Source organism: Hypomesus nipponensis, chromosome 26 (assembly GCF_054491055.1).
Source record: "Hypomesus nipponensis isolate SF chromosome 26, ASM5449105v1, whole genome shotgun sequence".
NCBI lineage: Eukaryota > Metazoa > Chordata > Actinopteri > Osmeriformes > Osmeridae > Hypomesus > Hypomesus nipponensis.
In genome coordinates this window covers 3,272,302-3,286,809 of record NC_140386.1, presented here as the reverse complement: position 1 = coordinate 3,286,809, position 14,508 = coordinate 3,272,302, and the positions used below count along the sequence as shown (strand labels likewise).

The window sequence follows — 14,508 nt, the reverse complement described above, 5'->3', positions numbered from 1 at the left end:
CTTTCAGCAATTTTCATGTCTCCCATTCAAACCATTTAGCGCCACCAATGGGTCAAAGTTCAAGGTGTGTTTACACGCGTTACCTATGAATCATATGCCACATTTTCCAAAATGAGGTCTCATTGGATTCCCTGGATTAAGACAAGTTCAACGCACTCTGACGTCATGCCCAGTCAAATAGATTCTCTGCCATTTGAATGTTAAGGAAAAGCGTTTTTTCGCTACTCCTCCTACAATTCTTGTCGAATCTTCTTCAAAATTGCCACAGATCATCTTCGGACAAAGCCTCACAAAATACATCTAAATTTTTTGATTATCTAAACCTTTTGACTGCAACAGCCAATCAAAGTCGTCAACCAAGCCACCATAAAAGAAGTGAAGTCATATCTCAGCACCTCGTTACTGCATTTACATCAAATTTGGTATAAGGTCAAAGTTTATCTTCAGATCAAGCCTCACAAACCTTTTCACATTCCGGTAAAGCTGATCAGAGTCGGCGATGAAGATCATATCTCAGGAAATATTTGCTGAATTGACATCAAACTTGGTACAGGTGCTCGGGACACTGTTCCAAAGAGGTCCACAAAAGGTTGTGTCATCTACCTGCTAGGGGGCGATCCCGTGTCTGACATGTTAAATAGTGATACCAGCTGAATTAATTTGGCCGCCATTCTAAATGAATAAAACGTTTTGGGTGAATATCAAAAATTCACCTAATTTGGCATAGATCATCTTCAGACCACAATCACCGTGACATGTCAAAATATAACTGAATTACGGCTGTTTAAACTTAGACAATCTGACCATGCTTGCCACAGGAAAAACTGCTAATATTTTTAACCAGTAACTGATATCTGATTTCCAGAGCTATTCCAGAGAATAACTCACTAGGATAAATTGGTGTCCTAGAAACGTCAACGTCAGAGGTTTGAATCCAGCCAAAGCTGACAAGCTTGTCATGTCTCTGTTTCTCTGTTTAGCGAGACTGTAAGCTAAACAAAGACAGTGTCGAAAGTTTCTTCTGGGTCATCTGACCTGCTTGGCCACCACATTGCTGCCCAAGCAGGTGTCATTTGGCTCCGACAGAGATTATTATTATAACATTTGCTTTACTACATGGGCATTTGTGTGTACACTGGTAAACACAATTCGTATGTCATGACATAGCAGAAACAATTTTAATGGTAAAATGCAAATATGTTTGAAAAGTGGATAAACATAACTAATGAATACATTTAGCATGTATTCATAAATGGGTGAAATGGACTTGTGTTAGTTTCAAAGATTCATTCTGGTACCAGATACTGAGTGTGAAGCGGGCAAATCCAGACTTCTTGTACTCTGACTTTAAGAAAGGTAATCTCAGCCATGAACTTCCCAAATACATAGATAAATATATAATTCATTAAATGCCCAATAAAAGAAGGGAATATTCTGGATTGCTGCTACACTACAGTCAGTAGAGCCTACCATGCCATCCACTGGGACACTCCGACCATGCCATGGTCCACCTGATTCCTGCATACAGGCAGAAGCTAAAACTCTGTAAACATGCTGTGAGGACATCAAAATAGTATCCAATAGTAATCCATCACAGACCCTCTCCTGGACCCCCTGCAGTTTCCCTACAGAGGTTACAGGTCTGTTGACGATGCAGTAAACATGCAGTCTTTCTGAAAGATATTGGTTCTTAGCAGAGGGAATTACGTATATTGCCAGCTTCTTGAGCCGTATGTTGCCAATGCGACACATTGAAGCTGTGCGCTCACAGTCCCACAGACTGTATGCATAGCGTTTCGTTATTTTGCTAAGGGTACTTTTATAGTGTGGGTGATGAGGAGAACCTGACCAAGAACACTGTCTACCGTGCAATTTGCAACGGATTTTCTTCAATGGCTGTTGCCACCATATTCTGATTAATGGAGGGATGAAAAAGAGATATCCAAAGTGCCCTTTGTAAAAACTTAGGACTCTAATATGTTGACAAAATGAAACAAGGTTTTTCACTCAATGTTCTGATTTACATTGTGGAAATGTATGCAAATGATATCATATTTTACAACTTAATCATTTGCTCATTTAAACATACATTTACAGGAAACTAGTAATGAAAACAATATTTGACCTAGCCTACTTTTAGTTATCAACTGGGGAGGTTTCATGTTGATGTGTTATCCCTATTCACTGGGGTGTCTCCCCTTAACCCTTTTGTCCTTGGGTTGCTTTGACCCATTTTTTTATCATTTCCATATCAGAAATTGGGATTTCTTTCAACCAACACCTTTCAAACCAAAAAGAACAATGGGTATCTGTACACAGCTCTTCACAAGTGATACATAAATGATAATTTCACAACCTTCATTGAATTGCTATTTCATTCACTTTGAAAGCATTTTTCAAAAATAATAAATAGGACATTGAAAGAGATAAGTGGTGAAAACCCCCAGAAAAGATTAAAAAAGGCACAACAAGAAAGCCACAAAAAGGTATAAAAAGAACGAAACGTAAAAGTTTAAATCATCCTCATGTGTTCTCCCTTTCCTTGGAACACAGAAACATATGTCAAAGTAACTAAGTTTAGTGTCATTCATTCAGTCATGTACTATCTCTTCTCATATTCCAGTTTCTGTCTCCAGCTTTGTTTTTTATTTTTATTAAAAGCCTTATAATCGAGCTCCAGGGTTCTTTTATACAGGGCCCTGGCATTGTCTGCTCCAACCTGAAACAAATAAAGAACATTGGGCCTCATTCTCGAACGCAGTTAAGAAGAATTTAAGACGGAATTTCTTCTGAATTGGATTTAGGAAAACATTTGGCATTCATGAATGTTCTCACGTGCGATTTGTTCTGAACTTGAGAAGACTTTCCGAACTAAAAATAGCAGTCGTAAGTCGGGCAGAGTTGTCTCAAATGCGATTCCTTAAAAAACCCCAAGGAGAATCGCATATAAGAAAACTCTGTGTTAGAAGTGTTAATGAATTTGTGAGAAATCGTTGGTGATTGCGTTCACATCAACTCTACAGACTATGGCAAGCCGTTTTATCATTAAAACAATGAATTCTTGGTATCAAGAACTGCATTTTGGATATCAAGAATTCGAATTTTGGATATCAACAATTCATTGGTTAAATGTTAATACGGCTTGTCATACTTACTAAAAAAGCTTAGAATTGTATTTTTGTTCCAATTCCACTGCTCATCTTAGTGGTATAATGTTGCACCAATGCACCAGTTGCTTTTCGCTTGGACATAACTTGCGCTCCTGTTGCTTTCCTAATTGTGTTGATTCTGACTTCACACGTCACTGCTGTTGCGTGCCCTTAAAGCTGTTGGGGCGTGTATGTATGCAAATTCAGGAGCACGAGGACACGCTTTCAACTTAAGAAATCTCCTCCCGGGGAGCACAGCTCAGAAGACTTCTGCTGCGTAGTAACACATTTAAGCGTTCATGAATTTGGCAGATGTCTCTTTCTTACGTTGTTTTTCCGAAATCCGTAAGAAACAATTCAGAAGAAACTTAAGAAAATGTTCGAGAATGAGGCCCATTGTCCCTTTCCAAGGCACACTTGGAAAAAGTTGAAGGGTGTCCATTTGACTACTGTGTTTCAAGGCTCATTGCTCATACTTTGTGTCTTGGACTTGAAGTGGAGGCCCTAGGCTCAGGGGGAGGAAGAAGTTCCTCTTCCTGCTGAGTTTAACACCATAGCAATTTAATCAATTGAGTCATATTTGAAATGAGCACTTGAAGGACTTGTGTCTTATGTTGAGACCACCACCATTAGTAAGTCATTACAAACAATTCAATCAGTGCCACACTTTCACACACTCGCCATCAGATGAGTCAGATGGCTGAGCGGTTAGGAAATCGGACTAGTAATCTGAAGGTTGCCAGAACGATTCCCGAATTGATCTGGCAACCTGACGTCAAATGACGTTGTGTCCTTGGGCAAGGCACTTCACCCTACTTGCCTCGGGGGGAATGTCCCTGTACTTACTGTAAGTCGCTCTGGATAAGAGCGTCTGCTAAATGGGTTAAACGCTGTGCTAACCCTAATGACTAAAAATTTAATTTAAAATCTGTGTTGCAAGTGCTAAATACAACTCAAAAGTGTACCCCCAAAATGAGCAGGCAGACAGTTTCCTGATCATCTCGGACCTCCACTTGAGAAAGTAAATGGTATATTTGATCAATATTCAGCAACCACATATGGCATACATATTGGCGTATGACCATTAGTTTCACTGTTACCTCTGTATGGCACAGTGGGATAACAGTGGGTGGTGGCAGCTACACCACTGTATTTCGTGTCACTGCAGTGAACAGTAATACATTTCACTCCAACAATATTCATAAATAATTGTTGAATGAACATGGTGACATTACTTGAAATGTAATGTCACCTGTCACCACCCCCCCCCCCCACGTTGCCCAATTCTTCTTCCTGTTGGCTGCAAGCAATTTCTATAGGCCTTTTGTAGCTATACAATATCCTACAAAGGGGACTAATTCAGGCAATTCAGCCTTGTACTTGTTGGCCTTAAAATATGTACAAGTATTGCCTACTGATACTTACCGTTTTGAATTATGGTTTCATATTTATTTTGTATTTGCTTCCACAATCGTTTGCCACTGCAGTGTTGCAACTAAAATAATACAGCAACAAAAGTTTACCATTGTGGAATGCACACGTGTAATATGGTCGCATCTTCAATAAGTCATGTAACTTTGGCATTTACAGCGTCTGCTATTTTCTGCCAGCTTGGCAGCAGCGACTTTGTTAAGTTTTGCCTATACAGTATTATATGTCTGTATTCCTGATATGCTTGTATTACAATATTTCACGCAGGAGGAGTAGAAAAAGTTTGTAAGATTATAGTCTGCTCCTCCTGCGTAAAATATGCGGCTCGTTTCGTCCATGCTTGCGATTGGACATACGGTTCAAACACCGCCCCTTTATGTGAACGCGCACGTCTCTAGATTGGAAAGATCTGGGTCGAGTTAGAGAATTGGTAACCGCCGTCCTAGTACCGCTTATCGTGACTGCAATTGTTAGGCTTGGCTTAGCCGGGTAACAAAGTAATCCAGAGCATGTTGATCTTGATTCGTAGTACATTCCCCTGGTCTCCCCGGGATCCTACGCCAGGATCCTTTTTGTGGACTACAGCTCTGCATTTAACACCATCGTTCCGACTCTGCTACAGAACAACCTCTCCCAGCTGAACGTGCCTGACTCCACCTGTAGGCGGATAACTGACTTCCTGTCTGACAGGAAGCAGTGCCGGAAAGCTGGGAAATTACGTCTCTGACCACCAGCAACGGATCTCCTCAGGGCTGCATCCTTTCACCTCTGCTCTTCTCCCTGTACACCAACAGCTGCACCTCCCGTAATCAGTTCATCAAACTCCCGAAGTTTTCGGATGACACCACCCTCATTGGCCTCACGTCTGATGGGGATGAGTCTGACTTCGGGTGTAAAGCTGACAACCTGGTGACCTGCGATCCACTGGCCTGCCGGCGGGTTGTAGCTTGTTAAGTTGTCTAAATCGCCTCGCCACCAAAATAATATTTTAGATTGCTACACGTCATATAGTGTTGGAAAGCTACGATTCTTGTGATTCCATTGATATAAACCATTTCAAGATCGAGTCGCAACAGCAAAGATTGTACTCACCCTAAAAGGTTCAGAGTGGTCCAGGAATGCAAAACATCCCAACAAAAATTGTTTGGTTAGATAGTTCTAAGTACCACCTTTCATTAGAGACAACAATTATGAAAAGTAATACCTTTTTATCTTAAGTATCTGACCTTGGTTACCAAAGGTCCTTTTGGAGTCTCCAAAAGAAAACGCCTGGGTGTACTGAAAAACTTGTAAATATGAATATATTGTGGTATTACATTTGACGATTTGAATTAGGTAAGGTTTCAAGCTAATACCTACCACCGCTAGGCTTTTCATGCTTTGCATGCGTTTTCAAAACAAAATCCAGGCGGAAATAAACCTTTCGATTTCATTGTGTTCAAGCTTCTATCACTCAGAACCAGTAGGGCTTACAGGGGTCCTGAAAACAACTTCAGTGTCACCTTTCAAGAGACCACAATCATACTCCAAATGGTTCAAGAACAGCTTTCAATTTACTTTGGGTATGCCCTTTTTAGGCGTTTTTATTTTATTTGACAGGATTGTGAAGAGGTTTCTTATTTGTTCACTGTATGCACCTGCCCACCAAAGTAAATTCCTTGTTGTGTGAACGACTTGGCGATTGAACTTTATTCTGAAAATGTTTCTGATTGGTTAGATTAACAATGTAAGCATGGTATATATTTACATAGTTACACTGGCAACTCTGTGCTGGACAATTGGTTGTATACTAGTATACATAGCTAACAAAAAGCTTGCTGGTTTCCATTAACTTTATTTTATAAACCTTTAGCTATGGAGCTTGCTGTGCAATCTTGGTAATTTGTCGAAGGTCAGTTAGCAATGCAATTTGTCAACTTCATCTATCTAAATTGATGTCAAGATAGATTGATCGATGCATGTAGGTGATGACTGCTATTAAAATTAATACTCTGGCTGTTGCACAAAAATCTGTGTTGACTAATCTTGATTAGTTTTGCACCAGGCACAAGCGGTCATGCAGCTCAAAACCTTTAACCCCTACTAAAAACTACAGGCTGCTTGACGCTTTGGCAAGTGAAAGCACAATCGGCGAAGTCACTGTTTGTACGTGCCGAATGAAACTAACCCTATTTTTTGTCATGGGCTCACCTCTAAATATATAAACAAAATTGTAATATAGATGGTTTTGGGCTAGAGAACAATAGACAATTATGCATGTCTCTACTGAAATGGAAAATGTGACATTATACTGTAAATGACAAGTTAATAAAAGATGTATCTTACCATTTTGCACTTTACTTTTGGGGTGGGGTCCGCTGAAGGCCAGCAACTTTCCTGGGACTATCCAGTTGAAGTCACCATTCTCAACTCGCTAAAGTGAAAGAAAGGAAACACAGCAATTGCAAAATCATAGGCACCTTCACATCATGTGAAAGGTTGCTAAGTTTACTCTAACTAGTTCAGTGCCAGTTGGCAGTAACTGCTACGGTGTCCGTTGGCGGTGAATGCAAGTGCAATGCCCTCATTGGTGGCTTGTGAGATCCATGGTTCCAACACGTCGGTGCATCTCAATTCAGTTATATTTATTTCTTGCAAGATACATGGCTTCATTGCTAAGTACAGCTCAACATGGTGGCAAACGTATTTATATATTGAGGCGATATTTATTTCTCGCAAACACAAACCACTCATCCAAAACCACTTCACATGCAACACTGCATGTCCTTGGGGTTCTGTGCAATACACCCAACTTTTCTGTTATTTAGACATTCAAAATAGTTTAGCCTCCAGCATGATTAAACACAAACTCAAACTAAAGACTAAGACCCAGTTTCCCAGATATGGATTAAGCCTAGTCTTAGACCAAATTTTTTTTCAAAGGAGATCTTCATTGCATTGTTCTCTTACTTTAAGACTAGGCTTAATACATGTCTGGGAAACTGGGCCTGTTCTGAAATCAGACGTGTTCAGAAGTCAGGACTTAAACATTTTATAGCAATGCATACACATACACACACACTGGATCTCATGACATTTCTATATGTAGAATATACAGCCTAGAATATATAAATGTACCAGGATACACTTACATGCTCGCATGTTTTATTTATTGTGTGCCCTGGCATTTTTGCTCAGACCGGCCCACCACAAATCAGTCGGACGGAGGGGTGGAGCCTGTTAAGAGATGTGATTGGGCCAGCCCAGTGTCAGTATGGAAAATGAACCAATGGGCATTTGCCTGGTATGCCAGATTACCAGTCCAGGCTTGGTTAGACTGCAGTTGGTCTATAGTAGCCTGGCTATAGTAGCCTGGCATGATCAAAGATTTATAGTTGGCTGACAAGATGGCTTTGTTGTCCCCAGTCAAAAGTGAAAACACACTGGGACATCATAAACATTCAATGGTCTAATTAGATCCAGTTATTACTGACAAAACATACATGTTTTTCATTTATTGTCAAGACATTACAAAACATTTGTAATTTCTTTGGAAATTCTAGGCTATAGGCTTACTTAATGTTTGCCTACATGTTAATACTTTGCGAATTTAACAACTTTTGGAATTGCAAAACAGGCAGTGTAGCCTATAATAGGAAGTAGATAATATCATAATGTCTACTGTGGCTTCATGTAGGCTATTACTGTAACATTGGGACTCCAGTTTCAAGTGTGAATGGCGAAAAAACGAAAGTTGCATTTGATAAATCAAGTAGGTGGCTTATCTACTACAACTAGACTGACAGATAATTTAGAATGGCTGACGTTTTGTTCCCTTTACATGTATGGACTAAATAGAATAAGGCTAATCTCAGTATTGCATTGTGCACAGGACTTCTTTTTTTCTTTTTTTGATGGTGAACTATGAATGCATCTGTCAGACTGTTTGAAAGGTGAGATATTCCATCCCTCCTTCTAATGATAGATCGCACAGTGAATCAATGGATTTGGTTCCTTTCAACGTTGTCTAGCTTACTCAAATACAGCTAGCCAACATTCGAAGCATTCCATTCAGATAGGCCTACTTACAGCTCAAGAATAAATGAATTTAGCCTATTGTTACCTTACATTAGACCATAGGGGGCGCCACAGGCCACACCCAAATGTCCACTTTTCAGAGTGATTGCATTTCCACCCCATTCTCCAATTTTTCTGAAACTTGGTTTGCATGCCTCATTTTTCATGAGGAAAAAAAAAAAAGCCTCAAGGACCCATAAGGTCCACCATGATGTGTTTTCCTGTACAGTGATAATTTGGGAAAACCTTTGAAATAGATCTCCTCCTACAAAAAAGGTCAAATTGACTTGACATTTTGTACAGATATGTTTCATTGACATATTTAAAAATGTTACCTAAGACAGTTGAATCAAATACAAAATGTCTGAAAAGGGTGTATTTATGTAAATGTGCACATTGCCTCTAAGTTTGTGTCACAAAATCAAATTTATTTTTGAATGATGGTTTTTCAAACCCAATAGGCTTTAAGATGACACCACCCTGAAGTACCCTGCAAAGTTTCACCTTGATATGTAAATATATGACTGAATTACAGCTGTTTGAGCTTGGACCAAATCTGACAATGCTTGCCATTGGAGAAACATCTTATTTTATTATAAAGTTGATGACTGAACATTGCCAATTCCAGTTCTGGCAATGGCTCAATTGGCTGAGATGTTGTGCTGATAAACAAAGGGTTGTAGGTTCAAAACCAGTCAGAGGCAAAACATTTTATCACATTTGGTTTTTGGACAGACCGGTTTCTAGTGTTCCGGTCAATCCTCCGGTTGTAAAACATAGCAGTGTTTATTTGAGCCCATAACAACACTCCGATCATCTGTTAAGCGAGCGTGTAAACCACTGCAAAACAAGCCAGGGTTACAACAGTAGCTAGCTACATGGAGTCTACGTATGGTAGTGTCAGATTTACAACCAAATTAGCTCGAATGAAGTATATTGATCATCAGACATCTCTCTGAAGTACCATAAACAATTTCACCTTGGTATGTCAAAATATGATTGCATTAGAGCTGTTTCAACCTTGGCTGAATCCAACAACGCTTACCACAGAAGAAACAGCTTACTTTTTTGTACAGTAACTGAACATGACAATATTCAACACTGAGAATAGCTCAACGAGTTGGAACGGTGACCTGCAAAGTATAAGGGGGCGTAGGTTCGTATCCAGCCACACTGTTTGAGTCCGTCTTAAATTTGGATATATGTTCAGTTAAACAGGATGACATAGTTCTGAAGTACCATGCGCAATTTCACCTTGATATGTCAAAAGATCATTGAATTACAGCTGTTTAAACTCTGGCCAAATTGACCAATCCACGCTACAGGAAACTGACCAGAATTTCTCAGCTTTGCATGTAGCTCAATAGGTTGAATCGTTGTGCTACAAAGCGCAAGGTCACAGATTCGAATCCAGACAGTCTTTTGGCCTGTCAATTTTGATTACTTGTTTAGTTAAACAGGCAGACATCATTCTGAAATACCATGCAATTTCACTTTGAAATGTCAACCGTTTCTTAACCTTTGTCCCAAAGCTGACCAAAAACTAATACTCATATCATGCAGTCGAAGCACAGCTAGATAATTAGCGTCAGCCACTTGGGTACCCAGCATGCAGTGCGGCATGTCCAAAAACGCAAATACTTGTGGAAATAGTTTGGTTACAAAAGCCGTGCGGGGGTTTTTAGTTGTTGTGTTTGTTCAGTTAGATGTTTGTAATGTTATTGTTGGTTAGTTAATATAATCTTGTTGGGCACTCTGATTGTGTATGTTGTGTAATGCAGTTAACACGACCAGAGAGTCGGCTGCTAAACTGTCACAGGCTATTCCTTCAAGGCGCTGAATATGAGCTCTGCCTTAGCCCGGTTGTCCACATGACTTGTTAGTTGTGCATTGACTTAGAGTCTGGAAAGAGATCAACTCAAGAAGAGTTTCAATACCCTATGAAAAGTTAATACTCAGCCCTTACTAATTATAATATCTCAGCCGTTGATGTGTAGGAGAGGCTAGAGAGACTGACTTGCTCATGAGTTCAAATCCCCGTTCAGCCTATTGATGTTGGCCAAACATGAAGTCGTTTTGCTCTCGTTGTCCAAGTCTCGATCTTCTACAGTGTACATGTTTTACAATATTTTGCGGAGGAACCCGCATCGCCGCTTGCAGCTATATTTCAGATATGCTTTTGTAAGCAATATTATTGAGTGGCTTGTTATAATGTTAGGCACGAATTAGAAAAGGGGGAAATTGATTGTGAAGGAGTAAGTCGAGTACAAAGGAGTGGAGAAAAAGTGTGGCCGGCCGAATCGAGGAGTCACGGAGCCCAGTAGTCTGTCCGTGTCTCTATTACAATTTATAAGCCTTCTAGAACGATCGGTTACACCAGGGGTTTTCAACCGGGGGTCCGCGACACGAGCCTATGTTGATTAGTCCACCATGAATTTTTGTGTGTGTGTGTGTGTGTGTGTGTGTATATATATACACACACACACACACACACATATTTTTTTTAATTAGTGTCCAGAATCTCACATACACATTTACAATTTTCAGATTCTATGTATATTGTTTGAGGTTTTTAAGTAGATACATAAAAATGTGTTTGAGGTTTTTAAATGAAAGCTAATGTTATAACTTCCTTCTATCTACATGCACGCACACACACACGTAGGCACGCGCGCACACGCAGGCACACCAGTGGGCCGCGGATTACTTTATAGTAAGAATGGTGGTCCCTGGGACAGTTGAAAACCCCTGGGTTACACCATTGTGAATCCAATGATCAAAACAGCCCCCGCTCATGCCGTCATCTTTTATTAGGCCTACCTTATTATATTCATCAATGGTTTAGCCTACCATTTGCAAAATAGTTGCAAACTATCAAAGTCATATAATAAGATTTGATTCGCTCATGTGTGAATGCAAAGTGCATTTATTAGTTGTTTGTCTGCTTTACAAAACATTTGCATTTCACGATTACAATTATTGTTACTACTATGTCATGACATAATTGCGCTTACCAGTTGTGGCATCACGAGAGGACGTGTGGTAGATGCGTTATGTTTCTCTCCAGGAGTGGCTACCATGCCACAAGATGGCTGACGAAGAACTACTTCTCTCAGAATGCACAGGTGCAAATGCCTCAGCCCTCTGAAGCGGGAGCTCAGGTGTTGGAGAGAGAGAACAAAAGAGTGGACACACACACCAAGCAAAGGACAGCGTACCTGGCAGTTCGATGGCAGAGGAACTTTGATTTTGAGTATCCAGTTGATCCAATTGAGGAGCAACTTTATGAAGCCTCTACTGTTTGCTTCCTGAAATATGTTTTATTGTTGGTGAATAAACCGGTTTCTTTGTTTGAATGCACTTTCGCCTGCTCTGTCCGGTTGTGACACTGTCCTACACCCCGCTTAGTGGTCCAGCCTCTCATGATACCACACAGTCAACACAGACGCCCATGTGAAGCTTATGCACTTTATAGACCTCATGAAATTTTTCACAATTATGCACATAACAGACAAGTCTGTGTGTTGACTAGTAAGCGCAATTATGTAATGGCATAGTGGTAACAATAATTGTAATTGTAAAATGCAAATATGTTTGCTACACATATCTTATTTAGGCTATTTAACTTTTGTCTGAAAGACACTTGTGCAAGGGAACCCTTGCGACATCTGCTGATAGAAAGGCGAATTGCAGCCTTGAAAGGCAAAGGAAAAGATTGACGAATGCGCAATTGAACCAAAACATGAGAAAAATAGGCTTAAATTAGCTTTCCCCAGTGTGATTTTGAAAAAAAAGTGCAAAGATATAAATATGTTGTCTATGGGTCAACTTTGGTAACACAGCACTACTTTCTGTGAAGGTAAAGCTGTTTAGGTGCAAGGAAACAAAGCACCTGTGAGAAGCAGATAAGAATGTTTGCAAGTGCTTCCTTTCTATTCATTATATCCTCACCTCATAGTGCTCATATTCATCCACATCAAAGGTCTCAAAGGTGAAGAAACCATGCTGAAGGGCCTGCAACACAAAAGAGCAGAGGGGATAAATTCCTCTTAAATAGTTTTGGGACTTGACCCAGGCAATCCAGACAAAAGTGTAATCTTTATGCACAGCAACACTTATACGTTGCACTGTAATTAGGATTCCTTCCTACGTCGCTTGATTCCCTAATTACAACTGAAAGTCTGCACTTGTATTCCATTATCTTTCTTAAATCCTTAGGCAATAAACTGGAAAAGTAGTATGGCTCAATTGTAGAGCATTTGACTGTAGATCAAGAGGTTGTAGGTTCAAAATCATCATCTGTATGTAACTTTGGATAAAATGCATATCATGTATCCAGTATATTAATATGAGTATTCTGCCAGTATTGTCTAAATACAACACAAGGATGATAAACAAAACCTACCTTCCGGATTCCTTGAAGGCAATCAAGAATGGTTAGATTGTATGTGCAAGTTCCAAAGGAAGCATCCCTAAAAATAAAAGTGCGTGTCATTGAAAGTCAAAAATAATTTTCTAAAACTTAAAACTAACGAGCGAAGCCGAGTTCAGGCATGGCACTCGGGCAGCGTGCCTAATTACACTCATTAACTACACATGTGTTTGCCTGCTTCAAGCCCATTGGCCCAGGTCCGATAAGGCGGCATTATAAGGCTGCATGGATACTCCTACAATCACAGTTATTATCTTATTGTACTGCTGCCACCCTCCGCCATCCCAATCTCCCCCATGCTGTCTGTATGTTGCTATCCATAAGGGAGGATTATTATTTTTGCTCCCTGCCTCATATTCTATGTATTTTGCTTGCTCATGCTAGAGGCAGGGAGTGCTTCCCCCCCTAGATACATCCACTCTGCCAAAGTCAAACCTATCTATCCATGTCTATGGTTATCAATAATTGCTCAAATAAAATCACGTGTCTTGACTAAAATTAAATAAGAATTAAGAATACATTAAACGAAAGATGTTAATGTACCTGAGTTTAGTTCTGAACAATGTATTTTTTATGTTGGATACCCATTAAGGATATTCATTATCTCATTGTCAGTATTAATATAAGTACAGTACAGATATACAGTAAAGTTAGATCACCAAGTCCAGGCATATATCAAGTCATATATACACTGTAAAAAACTAGTAAAAAAAACAGGAACAATCTGGCAGCTAGGAGGGACAGATTGAACCCATTAAATTACAGTAAAACATTTTTTATTAACATTAATTAACCGTAAAATAATTTTCCTACACCAAATTTACAAGATATATCTGTAATATTAAATGACAGGCTGTTCTTTGCCGGTAAATATGACTTTTATTAATTGAACTTCTCTGTAAAAAACAGAATTTCTCATTTGAAATGTGTAATATTATCCTGAATAAACCAGATTTGCAGGAGAAAAAACTATTTGTAATTGTACAAACATATGTACACTGTGTATGTTCACATTATAAACCCATGTTATGACACAGGTTATAAAAATACAGCATTTTCAATAAATACAAATATTCAATAAAGCCAAAACAAGATATCACAATTTAACATGTTAATATAAAACAAGTCGTGTGCCCAACATACATCATCCAGATACTGTAATCAGAATCCAGATGTATATAACTGCAGCGTCAACTAGCTGTAAAAAGTCTAAAAAAGACAGGTTAGATCGCCATCTAACTGGACAACAGTCACACTCAGGGTGAACACTTAATTTATCCAAACTAAAGCCCATCACATTACACATATCAAAAAACACAACAACAAAACTCCAAACAATACTTATCTAACTGAGCTTAAACCTTTAACTTTGTAGCTTTTCAGCTTGCCGCGGGGCATTCTGGGTAACAGGAGAATTGCCGCAAAACTATCTAATTATAT

General features: G+C 39.4%; 1 protein-coding gene across 10 annotated transcripts in view; it reads right to left on the bottom strand.

Moving 5' to 3' along the window:
* The window catches only part of cdc14ab (cell division cycle 14Ab), a 169,015-nt gene that overhangs the window by 34,083 nt on the left and 120,424 nt on the right, over positions 1-14,508 (bottom strand). For 8 of the 10 annotated variants that reach the window (XM_084692546.1, XM_084692552.1, XM_084692545.1 and 5 more), the window contains 3 exons: positions 12,588-12,650; positions 11,651-11,792; positions 6,906-6,993 (listed from right to left, as the gene is read on the bottom strand). In XM_084692546.1, the coding sequence (XP_084548672.1) occupies positions 6,906-6,993; positions 11,651-11,792; positions 12,588-12,650 (293 nt within the window). Of the gene's footprint in view, positions 1-6,905; positions 6,994-11,650; positions 11,793-12,587; positions 12,651-13,041; positions 13,109-14,508 lie in introns of all 10 variants that reach the window. The other 2 variants (XM_084692551.1, XM_084692548.1) reach the window with 2 other exon arrangements.